Raw genomic sequence first — 20,836 nt, forward strand, 5'->3', positions numbered from 1 at the left:
TATTCTCAGTGCTCACTTATGTTTGGAAATGTTTCTTGACCTTCCTTTCCCTGAGTCCAGGAGAACTGAGAAGTAACCATGCATCTGGCATCAGGGCAGCTTGGTAGGTATAGGGTGAAAGGATGTATTATACAGAGGGGAAGTGAGGGTGCAGTGCAGTTGGGGAATCGTGAAACCATTCCATAAAGTATGGATCCTTAGCCACACCCCTAATCCCCCACCCAGATCCCCACTTTTGCATTGTTTTGCTTTTTTTTTTTTTCTCTCCTTTTCCAGTTTAAGCGGCTGCAGGGCAAGAGGAACCGAGGTAGGGAAGAGATCAACTTTGTGGAGATCAAAGGGGATGACCAGCTCAGTGGGGCCCAGCAGTGGATGACCAAGTCATTGACAGAAGAGAAAACCATGAAGTCATTCAGCAAAGTAAGTGGGAAAGATCTGTTGGGTGGCAAACTTGGGAGGCCCCCTAAGTCCTGCTCCCTACTGTTACTGTCACAGCACTTTTAGCAAACACCTCTTGTCAGTGTTACTGGAATTTGCACGGAACCTCACAGATACTGCTCCTACCTTCCAGCACTTTGTGGCACTTTGCTCTCCATCTGCAGTTTGCTGAGACGAATGGTGGAACGGTTTCCCAGTTGGGAAGATCTCTGATATGTTGACAGAGTCCACAGCTGCTCTACCCTCTCCCTGTAGTCATATCCCTCTCTCCATCCCGTTGAGCTGTAGGCTTAATGCTTGCAGAGTTTTGTGGGCTTTCCTTACAGAGTTTACAGTGTAGTTGGGAAAAAGATTTAAGGACAGCTTTGAGGTGTGTGCGCCACAGAGCCTCAGAAGTCCTGGGTGCTAGGTTCTGAGTGTGCAAGTCCTCCTTTCTCCTTTCCGTTATTTATTGTAGCCACTTGTGACCTTTTCACATGCTTTATTCCTCACATTCCCACACCACCATCCCACCTCCCCTGGGCTAGTTATCTTCAGTCAGAATGATGAACATCACTTCACCTAGTAGCTGAGTACAGCAAGTGTGGACATTTATGAGCCTGACACGGGGAGAATGTAGGGGAGCCCTGGATTCCAGCCCAGCACCGGCAAGGTCAAGGTCGGGCATCTTATTTCCTTCCCCTCCCGTTTGCTTTGTTCAGTAGCCACAGATGGTCATTGGAGCCCTAGCCATTTGTTTTAACTGAATGTTGGCGGTCATATAGGACAGAGCAAGGGATAGTGGTTAGATAGCATAGATCCATCACCGTTTACTGGAAAAACCACTTAGAGCTTGCTATACTAACTGTGGGGCGAGTGGTATATCACATAGTCATAGTGACTGTTGTTAGCACTCACTGTGGACCAAGAACGGAGCTGGATGTTTTATGTTTCTCAGCTTTAACTGTCACATTAAATGACATTAAGTAAAGCAAGGATTGGGGTTTGCTATTTTCCCTGGTTCAGGTTTTCTTTCCACCATCTCATTGTATGTTAGATTTAAAAATATATATATTTACATATTTTTAGAGAGAGGAGATGGGAGGGAGACAGAGAAGAAGAGAAACATCAAACATGATGTATGAGAGAAACATCTATCAGTTGCCTCTCGCAAGTCCCCAACTGGGGACCTGGCCTGCAACCCAGGCATGTGTCCTGACGGGGCACTAGCAACCTTTCGATCCATAGGCTGGCACTCAGCCAGGGCATGCCTTCTTTTAAAAAAAAAATCTAGTTCAAGCCCTGGCTGGTGTGACTCAGTGGACTGAGTGCTGGCCTGCGAACCCTAAAGGTTACAGGTTTGATGCCAAGTCAGGGCACATGCTTGGGTTTCAGGCCAGGTCCCTAGTAGGGGGTGCTCGAGAGGCAATAACACTGAGGTTTCTCTCCCTTTCTCCCTCCCTTCCACTCTCTAAAAATAAATAAATAAAATTTTAAAAAAATAGAAAAAAAGAGGGCAAAGATTCATTTCCTTCCCTTGCAGAATTTACAGTGTAGCTGGGAAAAAGATTTAAGGACACTTGAGTATAAATGATTACAGTGCAAATTGATTACATAAGTGCTGAGGAGACTCTAGAGAGGAGTTTTGGGAGTTGGGTGGGGCTGATTAGGAAGCTTCTAGTCTGAGAAAACACTGGCAGAGGACAGAAAAAGGACAGAACAAAAGCCCAAACCAATACAGATTTTGACAGTAGATCATTTGCATCAAAGTTTAGTTAGGGGTTCATTGCTGTTATGGGTGGAGTCTGGAAGACTGGAGAGAGGTGGAGTGACGATGGTGAAAACCCCAGTTCCAGGGAAGCTGTTGGGACTTGCTAGAATGGGGGCAGCGGGGATTCGGCCAAAGGTGATTGATGGGAGAGAGTTTGATAAGCAGCTGGTAGGAGATTGGCCAGACATCTGCACTGGCTGGGGAGTAGGGGACAGAGATGAACAGGACTCAAGGGGTTGTGAGATGGGAGGGAGGTTGCCTGTGCTCTGGCACTTAAGCTGTTTTAGACTGACTTTAGGCAATACAACTGGTATCATATGTTCACTGCGGGCAGAGCTTGGTGCCGGGGCAGAGTCCCTACCTTAAAGCATTTCCAGTCTAATGGGGATATTAGCAAGCTATTTCAGGCAAGTATTCTGAGCTTGGCTTTTTGCATATAAGGGTTTTAATAGAAATAACTGCTTTGTAAGTATATAGGCATAAAAATAGCACCAAGCATACTTTTGTCCCCCAGAATTTGGGCAGCGTTATTGTTTTCTCAGTCCCCAGCATCACACTGTCTTGTCTAAGCACCTGAGAAACTTCCTGCTTTTCTTCCCATGGATTAATGATTGTGTTTTCTTCCTTTGCAGAAGAAAGGTGAACAGCCAACAGGCCAGCAGCGGCGGAAACACCAGATCACATATCTGATTCATCAGGTGAGAGCGCTGGGGGCCCTGGCTTGCTTGGCAGGGCCCCTATAAATGTGGGAATTTGAAGGCTGAGACCTGCACTGCAAGCCCAGCTGCCAGGCACCTACCTGCTCTGGGCAGGCATTCTGTCCTGTTCTCCATGTGGCCACTAGGGGGGGTGTGTCCTTCAGAATTACTTCACATAAGACTCAAGTACAGGTGCTTAAACTCTAAGTGAAAATTCAGATATCTAAAATGTAAGCGTAGAGGGAGTGAAATGGTTTATCACAGGGTTTGTAAAGTAAATTTATTTTTGTCAGTTACAGTTGACATTCAACATTTATATTAGTTTTGGGTGTACAGCATAGTGGTAGGCATTTATATAATTTAAGAAGTGATTCCCCCAGTGAATCTAGTACCCACCTGGCACTATACGTAGTTATTACAATATTATTGACTGTATTCCCTACACTACACATTATATCCCTGTGACTATTTTGTAACTGCCAGTTTGTACATCCTAATCCCTTCACCTTTTTCACACGATCCCTCAGCATCTCCCCACTCCCAGTCTGGCAGCCATCAGTTCCCTGTATCTGTGAGTCTGTTTCTGTTTGGTTTATTTTGTTCTTTAGGTTCCACATATAAGTGAAATCCTACAGAATTTGTCTTGCTTTGTCTGATGTATTTCACTTTGCATAATGCCCTCTAGATTCATTGATGTTTTATTGCAAATGGTAAGATTTCATTGTTTTTATGGCCAAGTAATATTCCATTGTATGTACAGGGTCTGGCAGAAATAAATGCCCTTTATAAACAAAATTATAAGTATGTAATTCTATAATATAACAGTATCACACTCAAGCACAGCATATGACATTTTAGGTGAAATGTTCAAATTAAAATGATAAATTATTACATCCATGTTATTACCCTACCAACCACACTCAAGCAGGTGTTATTTCTGCCCGGCCCTGTGTCTACCACATCTTGATCCAGTTGTCTATGGATGGGCACTTAGATTGCTTCCATATCTTGGCAATTGTAAATAATGCTACAATAAACATAGAGATACATACATCTTTTCAAATTAGTGTTTTGGATTTCTTCAGATAAATGCCTAGAAGTGGGATTGCTAGGGCATTAGGTAGTTCTATTTTAAAATTTTTGAGGGAACTCCATACTGTTTTCCACAGTGGCTGCACCAGTTTGCAATCCCACCAGTAGTGCACAAGGGTTCCCTTTTCTCCACATCCTCACCAACACTTTTTATTTGTTGATTTATTAATGATAGACGTTCTGGCAGGTGTGAGGTGATATCTCATTGTGTGCTTTTTTTTTTTTAAGATTTTTTGTTTGTTTTTTAGAGAGAGGGGAATGGAGGAAGAGAGGGTGAGAAACATGGATGTGTGAGAGATAATAGTTGCCTCTTGCACGCCTCCAACTGGGGACCTTGCCCGCAACCCAGACATATGCCCTGACTGGGAATCGAACATGAAACCTTTTGGTTTACAGCCCAGAACTCAGTACACTGAGCCACACCAGTCAGGGCTCGTTGTGGTTTTAAATTGCATTTTTCTGGTAATTAGTGACATTGAGCATCTTTTCATATGTCTGTTGGCTGTCTGTATGTCCTCTTTGGAAAAATGTCTATTTAAGTCCTCTGCCCATTTTTTAATTGGATTGTTTGTTATTTTAGTGTTAAGTTGTATGAACTCTTTATAAATTTTGGATATTAACCCCTAATTGGATGTATCATTGGCGAATGAATATCTTCTCCCAATTGGTAGGTTGTGTTTGCATTTTATTGGTGTCCTTTGCTGTGTAAAAACTTTTTAGTTTGATCTAGTCTCATTTGTTTATTTTTTGTTTGTTTGTTTCCCTTGCCTGAGGAGATGTATCTGAAAAAATATCACTAAGGGCAATGTCAGAGAGTTTACAATCTATATTTTCATCTAGTTTTATTGTTTTGGGTCTTACGTTTAAGTCTTTAATTCATTTTGAGTTTATTCTTGTATATGGTATAAGAAGGTGGTCTACTTTCATTTTTTTGCATTTATATCTTCAGTTTTCCTGATGTCATTTATTGAATAGATTGTTTTACCCTATTGTGTATTCTTGCCTCCTTTGTATAGATTCATTGACCACATAGGTGTGGATTTATTTCTGGACTCTCTATTCTGTTCCATTAATTTATGTCTGTTTTTATGCCACTACTATGCTGTTTGGATTATTATAGCCTTGTTGTGTAGTTAGATATCAGGTAGTGTGATACCTTCAACTTACTGCTCTTTTGATAGCGATTGCATTGAATCTATAGATTGCTCTGGGTAGTGTGGGCATTTTAATGATGTTAATTCTTCCTATTCATGAGCACAGTATATGCTTTCATTTATTTGTATCTTCTTCAGTGTCTTTCTGGCTTTAATTTTTTGAGTACAAATCTTTTACCTCCTTGGTTAAATTCATTCCTAGGTGGGGTTTTTGTTTTTTGTTTTGGATGCAATTATTAATAGGATTGTTTTCTTAATTTCTCTTTCAATAGTTTGTAATTGGTGTATAAAAATACAACTGATTTTTGACTATTAACTTTGTATTCTGCTACTTTACTGAATTCATTGATCAGTTCTAATAGATTTTGGTGGAGTCTTTATGGTTCTCTCTATATAATATCTTGTCATCTACAAATAATGACAGTTTTACTTCTTCCTTTCCAATTTGGATGCTGTCCCTTCCTCCCTCACTCTCTCTCTTTCCTTCTTTCTTTCTCTCTCTCCTTTATCTGATTGCTGTGGCTAGGACTTCCAATATTATGTTGAAAAAAAGTGGTGAAGGTGGACATTCTCGTTTTGTTCCTGATCTTAAGGGGAATGCTTTTAGCTTTTCCCTCTTGCGTATGATGTTAGCTGTAGGTTTTTCAATATATGGCCTTTATTATGTTGAGGTATGTTCCTTCTGTTACCACTTTGCTGAGAGTTTTTATCATAAATGGATTCTGGACTTTGGCAAATGATATTTTTGCATTTACTGATATGATGATGTGATTTTTATCCTTCATTTTGTTTGTGTCGTTTATCATGTTCATTGATATGCAGATACTGAACGAACCCTGCATCCCAGGAATAAATCCCACTTGATTATGGTGTATTATCTTTTTAATGTATTGCTGGGTTTGGTTTGCTAGTATTTTGTTGAAGATTTTTATTTTATTTTTTATTTTTTTAGATTTCATTTATTTTTAGAAAGAGGGGAAGGGAGAGAAAAAGAGAGGGAGAGAAACATCAGTGTGTGGTTGCTTCTTATGCGCCCCCTATTGGGTACCTGGCCCACAACCCAGGCATGTGTCCTGACTGGGAATCAAACCGGCGATCTGCACTCAACCAACTGAGCCAACACCAGCCAGGGCTTGTTGAAGATTTTTGTGTCTATGTTTATCAGTGCTATTGGCCTATGATTTTATTTCTTTGCAGTGTCTTTTTATAGTCTAGGAATCAGGGTAATGCTCTTCTCATAAAATGAGTTTGGGAACCTTTCCTTCTCTTGGATATTTTGGAGTAGTTTGAGAAGGATAGGTGTTACTTTTTCTACTTCTCCTCCTCTTCTTTCTCCTCCACCTGGTACCCCCTGCCCTCCAGCAATCCTCCCCCACCTTAGTTCATTTCCATGGATTTTGCATATGAGTTCTTTGGATTCTCCATTTCTTATACTATTCTTAATATCCCCCTGTCTATTTTGTACCTACCAATTATGCTTTTTAATCCCTGCACTTTTCCCCCATTCTTCCCCTTTTCCCATCTCACTGATAACCCTCCAATGATCTCTGTGGCTGCGATTCTGTTCCTGTTTTAGTTTGTTTGTTTTTTAATTTATTTTTTATTTATTTTTAAAGATTTTATTTATTTATTTCTAGAGAGGAAGGGAGGGAGAGAAACATCAATGTGTGGTTGCTTCTCATACGCCCCCAACTGAGGACTTGGCCTGCAGCCCCGGCATGTGCCCTGATTGGGAATCAAACCGGCGATCCTTTGGTTCACAGGCCAGTGCTCAATCCACTGAACCACACCAACCAGGGCATTTTTATTTTTTTTATTTTTTATTTTTTTTACACTCACTTGTTGATAGTTGTAAATTTGTTGCCCTTTTAATATTCATAGTTTTCTAATAATATATTTTTATTTTTTAAAAGATTTATTTTTAGAGAGAGGGGAAGGGAGTAAGAGAGGGAGAGAAACATCAGTGTGGGATTGCCACTTGCTCGACCGCCACCGGGGAACTGGCCTGCACCCCAGGCATGTTCCCTGACTGGGAATTGAACTGGCAACCCTTTGGTTTACAGGCCTGTGCTCAATCCACTGAGCTACACCAGCCAGGGCTAATATTCATAGTTTTGATCACCTTCTTTTTCTTAAATAAGTCATTTTAACATTTCATGTAATAATGACTCAGTGATGATGAACTCCTTTAGCTTTACCTTGTATGGGAAGCAGTTTATCTGTCCTTCCATTCCAAATGATAACTTTGCTGGATAGAGTAATCTAGGTTGTAGGTCCTTGCTTTTCATCACTTTGAATACTTCTTGCCAGTCCCTTCTTGCCTGCAAGGTTTCTTTTGAGAAATCAACTAGTAGTCTTATGGGAACTCCTTTGTAGTTAACTTCTCTGCTTTTCTCTTGCTTTTAAGATTCTCTCTTTATGTTTAACCTTTGGCATTTTAATTATGATGTGGCTTGGTGTTGTCCTCTTTGGGTCCAACTTGTTTGGGACTCTGTGTATTTTCTTCACCAAATCAGGGACGTTTTCTTTCATTATTTTTTCAAATTAAATTTTCAGTTTCTTGCTCTTCCTCTTCATCTGACATCTCTGTGATTTGAATGTTGGTGTGTTTGGAGATGTCTCAGAGTCTTCTTATTCTCTCCTTGTTTTTTTAAATTCTTGTTTCTTCTTTGTTTTGGTTGAATGTTTGTTTCTTCCTTATGTTCCAAATCGTGGATTTGAATCCCAGTTTCCTTCCCTTCACTGTTGTTTCCCTAGATTTTTCTTTATTTCACTTAATGTAACCTTCATTTTTTCCTTTACATTGTTGCTATACTCAGCGAGTCCTTAGAGCATCCTAATTACCAGTGTTTTGAACTCTGCATCTGATAGGTTGGCTATCTCTGTTTTGTTTAGTTCTTTTTCTGGGGTTTTGTTCTGTTCTTTCATGTGGGTCATATTTCTTTGTCTCCTCAATTTGGCAACCTCCCTGTGTTTGTTTCTGTGTATTAGGTGGAGCTGCTTTGACCCCTGTAAAAGGCACCTATAAATTTTGTGGTGTAGAGCCTTAGGTAATCATCAGGGAGGGGCAACTCTCTTCACTGCTTTGTGGCTCTGTGTGGGGGGAGGGTTCAGAGAGGGAACTGTGCCCTTCCTGGCTTCTGGGGGTATGCCTGGCACTTGCCTTGTTTCCAGTCACTTCACCCACTCCAAATATGCGACTGGTGCCCTTCTGGCTGTTGCTCTGGTGTTGAATCTCAGAATGGGTGGATTTGCATACGTTTTAAGACCATGCGGGCCTTTTAAGCAAAGTGTTCTGAAAATCTGGCAGTTTCTTCTGCCACCCCAACCTCCACTGGATTTACAGCCAGAAGTTATGGGGATTTATCTTCCTAGTGCTGGAACCCTGGGCTGTGCGTGGTGGCCTGGGGCTGGGGGGGTCACTCACTCCCAAGGTATCCCTCTCGATTTTTATCCACTGAGAATGTGGGACCCTGCATACCCATTCTGCTGCTGCTTTCCACGCCACACCGTGTCTCTGAGTCTCAGATGAATGTGGCTTCTTTAAATCCTTGGTTGTCAGACTTCCATACAATTCATTTTTTTTGACCCTTCTGGGTGTTACTTGTTTTAAGATGTAGTTGTAATTTCTTTTTTTTCTTTTTTAAATATATTTTATTGATTATGCTATTACAGTTGTCCCATTTCCCCCCTTCTCTCCCCTCCACCCTGTATTCCCTCTCCCACCCACATTCCCCCCAGCTTTAGTTCATGTCCATATGTCATACTTATGAATTCTTTGGCTTCTACATTTCCCATACTATTCTTGCCCTCCCCCTATCTATTTTCAACCTACATTCTATGCTACTTATTCTCTATACCTTTTCCCCCTCTTTCTTCCTCCCACCCCCCTGCTGCTAGCCCTCCATGTGCCCTCCATTTCTGTGGTTCTGTTCCTGTTCTAGTTGTTTACTTACTTTCTTTGGGTTTTGCTTTAGGTGTGGTTGTTAATAATTGTGAGTTTGCTGTCCTTTTACTATACATGTCTTTTCTTTATCTTCTTTTCTTAGATAAGTCCCTTTAGCATTTCATAAAATAAGGGCTTGGTGATGATGAACTCCTTTAATTTGACCTTATCTGAAAAGCACTTTATCTGCCCTTCCATTCTAAATGAGAGCTTTGCTGGATAGAGCAATCTGGGATGTAGGTCCATGTCTTTCATGACTTGGAATATTTCTTTCCAGCCCCTTCTTGCCTGTAAGGTCTCTTTGGAGAAATCAGCTGACAGTCTGATGGGAACTCCTTTGTAGGTTACTGTCCCCTTATCTCTTGCTGCTTCTAGGATTCTCTCCTTCGTTTTTACCTTGGCTAATGTAATTATGATGTGCCTTGGTGTGTTCCTCCTTGGGTCCAACTTCTTTGGGGCTCTCTGAGCTTCTTGGATTTCTTGGAAGAGTGTTCCCTTTGCCAGATTGGGGAAGTTCTCCTTTATTATTTGTTCAAATAACTTTTCCACTTGTTGCTCCTCCCCTTCTGGTACCCCTATAATTCAGATGTTGGAATGTTTAAAGGTGTCCTGGATGCTCTTAAGCTTTTCCTCGATTTTTTGAATTCTTATTTCATCATGCTTTCCTGCTTGGTTGATTCTATCTTCCTTCTGGTCCACTGTATTGTTTTGAGACTCAGATTCCTTCCTTTCACTTTTGGCTCTCCTCCGCGTATCTTCCTGCATCTCTTTTATGGTAACCTGCATCCTTTCATCTAAATTGCGCCCAAAGTCCACCAATTCCGTGAGCTTTCTGATCACCATTGTTTTGAACTGTGCATCTGATAGATTGGCTATTTCTTGGTCGCTCAAAAGGATGAGTCCTGGGGGACTGATCTGTTCTGTTGGAAACATGTCTTATGTCTTTCCCTGTCTCTCCTTGTTTTTTTTTTTTTTTTTTTTTTCCGGTCTGGTCGCTCTTGTTACGGTGGGGGGCGGAGCCTTAGGTGTTCACCAGGACTGGGCACCCCAGTCGCTAGATTGTGACATTATATGTGGGGGTGGGGACGGGAGGGAGCAATGGTGGTAGTTCCAGTAGTCCATTCTCCTGGGCTTAGACCCTTCTCTGGGCTCCTGGGCTGCGAGCTCTGCCCTGGTCCACAATCGCTGCCCCACTGGGTCTGCCAGCCGCAGCTTGCATACTTAGGGATCACCGCTGCGTTCCTGCACCCCGATGGCTGTCGCGCTGATTTCGTGCCAAATTTTCCCTGACCTCCACGCGCTGCCGACCCGCGCCAGCCCCGCGCCCACCCGGATCCTCGTCTCCTACCAGTCTGGATGCACGGGTCTACTTCAACTTCTTGGCTGTCCGACTTCCATTCAGATAAATCCTCTGTCAGTTCTGAGTGTTATGCTGTCCATAAATTATGGTTGTTCTATTCTTGGTTGTGCGAGGAGGTACAGTGCGTCCACCTAGTCCTTCATCTTGCTGGAAGTCCCCTAGTTGTAATTTCTTTTTGTGGTTGTGCAAGGAGGTGAAGTGTGTCTGCCTACACCTCCATCTTGATCCAAAGTTGTAAATCTTCTTTGAATGTTTGGTAAAATTTACCTGTAAAGCCATCTGGTCCAGGACTTTTGTTTTTGTTGGGAGTTTTGGGGTTATTGATTTGATTTTGTTAGTAGTACTCAGACTGTTCAGATTTTCTTTTCTTCTTGATTCAGTCTTAGAAGATTGTATGCTTGTAGGAATTTATCCATTTCTTCTGATTGTCCTGCTTATTGACTTGTAATTAATTGTTTGTAGTAGTTTCTTATAATCCTTTATTTCTGTGGTGTCAATTGTCACTTCTTTTTCATTCCTGATTTTATTTATTGGGGTCCTCTCTCCCTTTTTCTTGATGAGTCTAGTTAAAGGTTTATCAGTTTTGTTTATTTTTTCAAAGAACCAACTCTTAGTTTCATTGATTTTTTTTGTATTTTTTTAAACTCTCTTTTGTTTATTTCTACTGTGATTGCCCCCCCGCCCAGATTTTTTTTTTTTTTTTATTCTTTTAGAGAAAGGGGAAGGGAGAGAGAAAGAGAGGATGAAAAACATTGATGTGAGAGAAACATTGATTGGCTGCCCCCTGCATGTGCCTGGACCATGGATGGAGCCCACAACCCAGTCAAGTGCCCTGACTGGGAATCAAACCAGTGACCCCTTACTTCATAGGATGAGGGGTCACTGGTCAGGACTCTGCTTTGATCCTTCCTTCTACTCACCTTGGGCTTTGTTTCTGGATTTCTTTCTATTTCCTTTAGGTAGAAGGTCGCATTGTTTATTTGCGATATCTCTCCTTTCTTGAGCTTGGCTTGTATTGCTATGAATTTCCCTCTTAGGACTGCTTTCTCTGTGTGTCTCATTGGATTTGGATCATTGTGTTTTCATTTTCATTTGATTCAAGGTATCTTATGATTTTTTTAAAAAAGATTATTTATTTTTCAAGAGGGGAAGGGAGGCAGAGAGGGAGAGAAACATCAGTGCAAGAGAGATACGTTGCCTCTCGATCCGTTGCCTCTCGATCCGTTGCCTCTCACATGTCTCTAGCCTCTACCTGGCCCTCAGCTCAGACATGTGCCCTGACCAGGAATTGAACTGGCAACCTTTCAGTTTTCGGAACAACACCCAACCCACTCAGCTACACCAGTCAGGGCCGATTTCTTTCTTGATCTCATTGTTAATCCATTCATTGTTTAATAGCACGTAATTTAGCCTTCATGTGTTTGTGTGTTTCTCAGTTTTTATCTTGTAGTTATTTCTAGTTTTATACCACGTGGGACTTGTTTTGTGACCTGATGTGGTTTATCCTGGAAAATGTTCTATGTGCACTTGAAAAGACTGGATATTCTGCTGCTTTGGGATGAAATGCTCTAAAAATGTCAATTACATCCATCTTGTGTAATGTGTCATTTAAGGGCTATTGTTTCTTTGTTGATTTTCTGTGTGGAAGATCTGTCCAGTGATGTCAATGGTGTCTTAAGGTCCACTACTGTGACTGTATTACAGTCAATCTCTCCTCTTTTTTTTTTTAAGACTTTTTGTTTTTAGAGACGGGGGAAGAAAAGGAGAAAGAGAGGGAGAAAAACATCGATGTGTGGTTGCCTCTTGCACGCCCCCAGCTGGAGACATGGCTCACAACCCAGGCATATGCCCTGACTGGGAATTGAACTGACAGCCTTTTGGTGCATAGGCTGGTGCTCAATCCACTGAGCCACACCAGTCAGGGCCAATATCTCCCTTTATGTCTGTCAGTATTTGCTTTATATATTTTGGTACTCCTGTGTTGTGTTCATAAATGTGTATAAGGATTATATCTTCTTGGATTGATTCCTTTATCATTATGAAGTGCCCTTTTGGTCTTTTGTTACAGCCTTTGTTTTAAAGCCTATCTTGTCAAATATAAGTATTGCTACCCCAGCTTTTTCATTTCTGTGTGCATGAAATTTGTTTTTGCATCCCTTTACTGTTAGTCTGTATCTTTAGATCTGATGTGTGTCTCTTGTAGACATATGTATGGGTCCTATTTCTTACTGATTTAGCTACCCTTTGTCTTTTGATTGGAACATTCAATCCATTTACATTTAAAGTGATTATTGATAGGTATGGAGTTATTGCCATTTTATAATTCATATTTTTTTCCGTCTTCTTAAAGAAGTCCCCTTTAACATTTTTGTTTTTTAAATCCTTACCCAGATATCTTTTATTGATTCTTAGAGAGAGAGGGATGGAAAGAGAGAGGGAGAAACATCAATGTGAGAAAAAAAACATTGACTGGTTGCCTCTTGTTTGCACCCCAACAGGGGATTGAACCTGTAATGTAGGTATGTACCCCGATCAGGGATTGAACCCACAACCTTTTGGTGTGTGGGATGATGCTCCAACCAACTGAGCCACTTGGCCTGGGCCCCTTAACGTTTCTTGTAATACTGATTTGGTGGTGATGAAGTCCTTTAGCTTTTTCTTGTCTGGTAAGGTCTTTATCTCTTCCTCACTTTTAAATAGTATCCTTTCTGGGTAGACTAACCTTAGTTGTAGGTCTTTGCTTTTTATCACTTTGAATATTTCATGCTAGTATTTTCTGGCATGCAAAGTTTCTGTTGAGAAATCAGCTGAGCCCTGGGTGGTATGGCTGAGTGGATTGAGCACCGGCCTGCGAATCAAAGGGTTGCCAGTTTGATTCCCAGTCAGGGTACATGCGTGGGTTGTGGGTCAGGTCCCCAGTAGGGGCTGCGTGAGAGGCAACCACACATTGATGTTTCTCTCCCTCTCTTTCTCCCTCCTTTCCCCTCTCTCTAAAAATAAATAAATAAAATCTTAAAAAGAAAAAAGAAATCAGCTGACAGTCTTATGGGAGTCCCCTTATAGGTAACTAACTGCTATTCTCTTTCTGCTCTTCAGATTTTCTTTTTGTTTTAACCTTTGGCTTTTTTAATTTGTTTAGATTTTATTTGTTTATTTTTATTTTTTTTTAAGATTTTATTTAATTATCTTTAGAGAGGGAAGGGAGGGAGGGAGAGAGAGAGAGAGAGAGAAAGAGAGAGAAACATCAATGTGTGGTTGCTGGGGGCTGTGGCCTGCAACCCAGGCATGTGCCCTGACTGGGAATCAAACCTGCGACACTTTGGTTTGCAGCCCGCGCTCAATCCACTGAGCTGCGCCAGCCAGGGCCTATTTGTTTATTTTTAGAGAGAGGGGAAGGGACAGAGAAAGGGAGAGAAACATCAGTATGTGGTTGCCTCTTGAACGCTACCTACTGGGGACCTTGCCTGCAACCCAGGTATGTGCCCTAACTGGGAATCGAACTGGCTGCCCTTCGGTTTGCAGGCCAGCACTCAATCCACTGAGCTATACTAGCAAGGGCTGGCATTTTAATTATGATATGTCTTGTTCACTTTGTTTGGGGCTCTGTGCTTCCTGGACTTGTGTATCTTACTTCCTTCATCAGGTTTGAGATGTTTGCAGTCATTATTTCTTCAAATAGGTTTTCAATCCTTTGTTTTCTCTCTTCTCTTTCTGGTATGCCTATGATGCAGATGTTGTTACCTTTCATGTTTCCAGAGGTCCCTTAAAGTGTTCTTTTACTTTTTTAAAATCTTTCTTTTTTTTTAATTTTTTGCTTCTGATTGGGTGTTTTCTGCTACCTTGTCTTCCAAATTGCTGATTTGATCCTCTGCTTTGTCTAATCTGCTGTTGATTCCATCTAGTGTATTCTTCATTTTGGTTATTAGATTCTTTATTTCGTTCTTTTTTATGATTTCTGTGTCCTTTTTTATGCTTATTGTGTCTTTGTTGAAGTTTTCACTATATTCTTTGAGCCTCCTTAAACAAGTGTTTTGAACTCTGGTAGATTGTTTGCTTCTATTTCATTTAGTTCTTTTTCTGGAGTTTTCTCATGTCTTTTCATTTGGGACGTGTTTCTTGGTTTCCTCATTTTTGATGCCTTCCTGTGTTTGGTCCTGTGTATTAGGTAGATTTGCTACATTTCCCAGGCTTGGCAGGGTGGCTTTGCATAGTAAGTGACCTGTGGGGTCCCAGATCACCAGAGCAGGGTGTTTCAGGAGCATCCCTTGTGTGGGCTGAGTGTACCCTTCTTGTAGTTGAGCCTTGACTGCTGTTAGCACATCAATGGGTGGGGTTGACCCTCAAGTTGACTGGCTGTGTTGGCCACAAGCAGAGCCTACAAACTGCTGTGCGGAGGTTTACCCCAGAAAGTGGGATTCAACCCAGTGGACTCTGGTGCCTGCCAAGACCACTCTGTGGGTGTGCTGCTTATGGAGCTATTGGGGTGGTGCTCTTTTGTGGTGTGAAGCTGGCTACCAGATGTGTTTGTTTCGTGGGGGCCTTTGGGAGGTGCTCTCGTGCAGGTCAAGGTCAGCTGCTGCCTATGACTGGCGCAGGTATATGTGGTAGGAGCTACAAAGTGATCTGTGGTTTTAGCTGCCTGTGCTGGGCTTGGAGGCATGTAGGAGAAGTCACTCTCTGAACTAAGGCCAGTTTCTACCAGTACTGGGCCTGAGGTTACTCAGCAGGAGGTACCTGGTACCCCAAGGCCTGCCTCCACCTGCCAGCTGCTCATAAGGCTCAGCTACTGAAAAAGCTCAGGTTGGTTCCTGACTTGTGTGAGGTGGAGTCTCAGGGAGTCACCAGAGTGGAGTGAATGGTGTTCACCAGGTTAATGCAGATTCAGATTTGGCAGCAGGGCCAAGGCTATGGTCACTCAGCAAAAGGCACAGGGCACACAGAGGCCAGCTGCCCCCTGCCCGGCGCCTGTGGACCTATGAGAATTTTAAAGAAAAACTTCAGTGTAGGCCACAGGCCGAGGCTGGCTACCTGCTGTTGAGTCTCTGGTGGTGCTTAGGTTGGGTGGGGGCAGGATCTCAGGGAGTCAGGGTGGGTGAATGGTGTTCCCCAGGCTATTACAGATTCAGATTTGGCCATGTGTGGGGAGGGCTTAACACAGGAAAAATAGTGCCTACCTCCTGGCTGTGTGGTAGGAGGGGTCAACACAGGGACAATGGCAGGTGTCCCTCCAGCCTTCATCCTGAAGCCATGCAACTCAGTTTTCCCCTGTGTGTGTCTGTCACCCTCCCTGTCCTCCCCAGCCACTGTTCCCTTTGCTAGAAGAACCCAGGGTAAGTGCCTACAAGTGAATGAATCTGTGTGTGGGACCTTTAAGAGGATACCTGGTTTTCCAGCAGCTTCCCTCCCACCTGGATGGACAGAATTCTGCTGATATTCACGGCTATGTTGTGTGGGCTCTTCTTCCCAGCACTGGAGCTCCTCCTGGCTGGGGAACGAGGTGTGGGGCTGGGACCCCGTGTTGCTCACAGGGTCCCTCTGTAGCTGAGATGTCCTTGATTCTCAGCTGCCACAGTGCATGTGGGACCAGCCGATATTGCGTCTCTACCCCTCCTATTACTGTCAACAGGGCTTTTTCTCTTGTTTTCAGTTCTAGGGCTTCTGTTCAGCTAGTCTTCAGGTGGCTGTCCACACTGATTGTTCTGTGATTTAGTGGTTGTGGGAGGAGGTGAGCACAGTGCTTACCTGCTCTGCCGTCTTGACTGGAAGTCACCTATCACAGAGTTCTTTCAAATAGCAGCTTTAAGAATTAAAAAAAACTATTTAAAGGAAAATGTTGGTTCACTAATTGAGGAGGTTGTTTTTGTATTCTCCACCTCCATGACAGGAAACATCAACACAGATAATTGAGAATCACAGTAAAAAAATATCTTTGGGAATTAGAGTGTATCTTGGTATTTATTTGATAGGACCTGGCAGCTTTCAAATACTCATTTAATCATTAAATATTAACCCTTTGTTTGAGGCTTATTACTATATGAAATGCTGTCAGAGATATAGACGGGAATAAAGTCTTTCCTGGCCCTTGGTCTGGGGCGTGTCCCTGCTGCTTGATGATTTCAGTGGCAGATCAGACTTCTGTCGTCATAGTTCCACCTCCCGTTGCAAGAACTCACTTGCAGCCTTACCCTGTCTTGTTACTTGCAGGATACAGATTTGAGGATAGAGTCTGTTTTTAAACCCAGACTGTTAGCCGCACCCCCCCCCTTATTCCATGGGAAGTGAGCAGGCATCTTATAACTTTGTAGGGTAAGGTTGAGGAGCCCGTGTTCTAGGATGGTGTTTGTACATTCCCAGAATGCATTATAGAGCCAGCAGGCGGAGATCAGAAGGGGATCAGAAGGGGGTAATGGTGATTCTAGTACTGTCCAGTCTTTCTCACAGCTTCATTGTACTTTAAAGCGCCGTGAATGTTTAGGGTTCCGTATACACTGTATTCAACACTATAACAAAGCTGCATCTCTAGACTAAGATATTGTCCTGTTTAGACCTGTCCAAGTCTTTCAGCCTGTTCTTTCCCATTGGCTGGTCAGGTATTCAAATTCTAGTTCTTATTTGTCTATTTTTCCCCACTTGAAGATTTCAGTTTTATTTATTTATTTAAATTTAAAAAATTATTGACTTAACAGAGAGAAAAACATCCATTTCTTGTTCCACTTATTGATGCATTCATTGCTTGTTTCTTGTATGTGCCCTGACCAGAGATCGAACCCACAGCCTTAGCATACAGGGCCAATGCTCTAACTAACTGAGCTACTTGGCCAGGGTGAGGATTTCAGTTTTAATTCTAGCAGATGAAGGACCAGGATTCTTGAGTTTTTATTCTTCTTAAACTCTGTTAGCTTCCCCAAAAGATGATTTTTCTTTGCTTTTTCTTTCTCTTCTTATGCTTGAGTAAGAGAAAATTATGTCTTTCCAGGGATTTGCTATTTCCCCGTAATTGTTATGATGGGAGAAATATTTTAAATGGGGAAGCTCATAGAGATGAGAACATTGTCTCACAAAACTCCAGTTTGACTCTCCTCTGCCCCTTCTGTTTTGCCATAGGCTAAGGAGCGGGAGCTGGAGCTGAAGAACACCTGGTCGGAAAACAAGCTCAGCCGCCGGCAGACCCAAGCCAAGTATGGGTTCTAGGGCTCTGGACCTGACTGCAGATCCCAGGATCTCTTGCAGCTCAGCTGGTCCGGCCCCCAGCTTCATCTCTGGGACCCCAGCTGCTCCAAGCCCAGGATCTCTTTCCCTGAGGACCCAGCCCTCGCCTCTGCGAGAATGAACATATTTGATAGGGAGTTTTCTTACAAAAGTTAGAAAACTCAGCTCCTTTCTGTCTTGGAGCTAGCAAAGACTCAAGTGATGCCTCAGAAGGGGTACTGAGTTCTTGGATGGGAATTTGCTACCTGTTGGGTGTGATGAAATATTGAATCCCTCCACCTTTTTTTTTTTAAACCAGGGATGTGTGATGAAATAAAACATTCAGTCTGACAGATGCTTCCTGCCCTGACCCCTTTCCTACTTTTTTGTATGGTCTCCTTTTTCATTTGTTATCCTGTCCCTGGGTCTCAGTTTTTACCTTGTGCAAAGCACCCTCCAATCATTGTGAGCTGCCTCGGTGACTCCTTTGCCTTTTTTTCTCTACCCACCATCTAAACTGGGTTCATGGCCATTGAAGACCCCAGGAGTTGTATGTAAACCGGGGTTGGGGCAGGAGCTTGTGATCCCAAATGGAAATACTGCTGATCTCAGGTATCTTTGAAGATTGAGGGAAGTCGGGAGGTTCTTTGTGTGACATGGAAGAGTTGTTAGACATAAGGTTCAGTCCAGCAAGAGGGAAAGTGGTAAAATGCCTGGCCCTGAAGACGTTCAGCTTTACATTGGTTGTCGTTGGCCTGGACTGGTTTGGAAGCTCTGCATAGAGTTGGGGGCAGGGCGGGGGGGGGCAGGAGCAGCTAGACAAATCTCCTGGGAGGCTTCTGGACCCCTAACTTTTTGCTAGGGAGGAAAGGGTGGTTTGGGTGGGTGGTTAGGGAAGGGAGGTGGTGGGGCCTGCGAACTTGAGTTAGTGGCCCGGCACTGCGATGCCCAGGAGCGACGAGATAGAAGGCCTGGTTCCTCTCGGTCAGGGAAGCGTTCAAGCAGGGAGGGGAGATGTGTGCACTGGTCACAAAACTACAGATTTTCCTGAAACGTGTTGCTGAGGGTCCTGGGACTCCTGCAGGGCTTCACTGAGTGGCTTCCTGGAGGAAGGAAGTGTTGAAGGAACTGGAACGAGAAGAAAGGCCTTGGGTGCTGTCACAGGAGCACCGGATGGACGGAGGAGCTTGACTCCAGTTGCAGATTCAGAAGAAGGAATGTACAGAGGAGTGAGTTTGTTTTTTAATCCTCACCCAAGGATATGCTTATTGATTTTAGAGAGAGGAAGGGGGAGAGAGAAACACTGATGTCAGAGAGAAACATCAATCGGTTTCCTCCTGTTTGCACCATGCCCCAACTGGGGGGTCGAACCCACTACCTAGATATGAGCCCTGACTGGAAATCGAACCCGCAACCATTTTGTATACAGGACAGTGCTCTAATGAACTGAGACACCCCGCCAGGGCTGGAAGAGTTAGTTTTTGACAGTCCTGGTGACAGGAATGTTAGGGCCCGAGGGGCAGTTTTAAGTGTGCGGTGGGGGCGTGGGGCTAGAAGAGGCCGAAGTGTGGCCTCGCACCACGCTGCTTGTGCAGGGCTAGGGTAAGTTGAGTCTGTTTGTCATTAAGTGCAGAGGAGGGTTTCATCACTTACAGGAAAACCACCCACTTATCTGAAATCTGACCTACTTCAGGGTTGGAGCCAGACAGGGCTCTTGCATCCTCCCTCAGGGACATTCGTTCAGGCTGTAGTCAAAATTGGTGCATCAGCTCCCACCACTCCCACCATCCACAGAGGCACAGGGGCTGAGATTGCCCCTCTGGGTGTCTTAGGTGGTGAGGCGGCTCAGCAGGGCCAGCCATTCTGTGATCCTGAGGGGTCCAATGCTCTTTCCCGTGTGCATCGTGCTACGGGGCAGCCCTACTCTCCTGAGGAGGCACACTCCTGGGACTCAGCTGTTCAACTCTCTCTTTCCAGGGGCTGCATCATGATGTAGCAGGAAGGGCTTTGTGCTGGGAGGCAGGACATGGTAGGTAGGGAGAGTCCAGTGTTTTCTGGGAATGGACATTTAGGCCAGATTTCTTTAAGGTTCCTCTTGCCTTCCACTGCCTTTGTTCTGTGCAAGTAATTTTAAACCACTGTTTTGTATTTTTTAAGTTGAACCTATGGGGGTGATGTTGGTTAATAAAATTATACAGGTTTCAGGTCTACAATTCTATAATATATCATCTGTATATTGGATGTGTGTTCACCACCCCTAGTCGAGTTTTATTCCATCACTATCCCCGCTTTATGCTCTTCTACCTCCCCCACCCCCTTCCCTCTGGCAGTTACCATACTGCTGTTCTCTGTCCATGAGTCTTTTTTTTTTCTTTGCTTAACCCCTTCACCCCTCACCCACCTTAAGCCACTTTTTTCAAAAAGCCACTTTATAGTTTTACCTCCATTTAGGGGGGTGGTGGAATCTCTTGGTCACCAAGAGAAATATTTACAGGTTAGAAAATTGGTAGACTTCATCTGGGAGGTAGTAGCCTCAAGTTTTGGTGAATAAATAAGAAAGAGACAGGGATGAGGCAGAGAGAAGGAATAAGAAATGGCACTTGGGCCCTTGCTGGTGTGGTTCTGGATTGAGCACCAGCCTGCAAAACAAAGGGTCTCTGGTTCGATTCCCAGTCAGGGCACAAGTTTGGGTTGCAGGCCAGGTCTCCAGTAGGGGGCACACAAAAGGCAACCACACATTGGTGTTTCTTTTCCACTTTTTCTCTCCCTTCCCCTCTGTCTAAAAAAAAAAAAAGAAAGAAATAGCACTTGGCTAAGGTTGGCAGGCAGCAACAGCCAAGGGGGAAGAAGGGTTGAAGGCCTTGGTAGGAAATGCATCCATATGGCCTGGCAGATTTTGGAGGGGCTGGGGCACAGCCCCAGTGCAGCCCTGCACTGATTAGCACTGCGGAGCCTAGGAAGCTCAGGTATACGGGGATCCAACTTAGAAACTGCAGAGATGGCAAACTTGTCCCAAGGGTTTTCAGCTCCAACCCCACAGTGGCCAGCCCTGGGGTGGGGCTTGGCCAGGTCTTCGTCCCAGCCGGGTGCTGAGCTTGCTGTCCAAGAAGCTGCAGTCCCTTAAGGGGGCGTTTGAAGTTCCGTGGGGCCTTGGGAAGCTCTGTGCTACCTACTTCTAACCTGTTTTACCCTTTCCCTCAGCTTTCAGGT

At 43.6% G+C, this 20,836-nt stretch overlaps 1 protein-coding gene across 1 annotated transcript in view; it reads left to right on the top strand.

Moving 5' to 3' along the window:
- PRCC (proline rich mitotic checkpoint control factor) overlaps nucleotides 1–18,007 on the top strand; it is a 37,870-nt gene extending 19,863 nt beyond the window's left edge. The window contains exons 5-7 of the mRNA XM_028502674.2: nucleotides 277–420; nucleotides 2,821–2,886; nucleotides 17,543–18,007. Of these exons, the coding sequence (XP_028358475.1) occupies nucleotides 277–420; nucleotides 2,821–2,886; nucleotides 17,543–17,629 (297 nt within the window). The 3' untranslated portion in view covers nucleotides 17,630–18,007. The remainder of the gene's footprint in view (nucleotides 1–276; nucleotides 421–2,820; nucleotides 2,887–17,542) is intronic.
- Nucleotides 18,008–20,836: the final 2,829 nt, after the last annotated feature.

This window comes from Phyllostomus discolor, chromosome 14, assembly GCF_004126475.2.
Source record: "Phyllostomus discolor isolate MPI-MPIP mPhyDis1 chromosome 14, mPhyDis1.pri.v3, whole genome shotgun sequence".
Lineage (NCBI taxonomy): Eukaryota > Metazoa > Chordata > Mammalia > Chiroptera > Phyllostomidae > Phyllostomus > Phyllostomus discolor.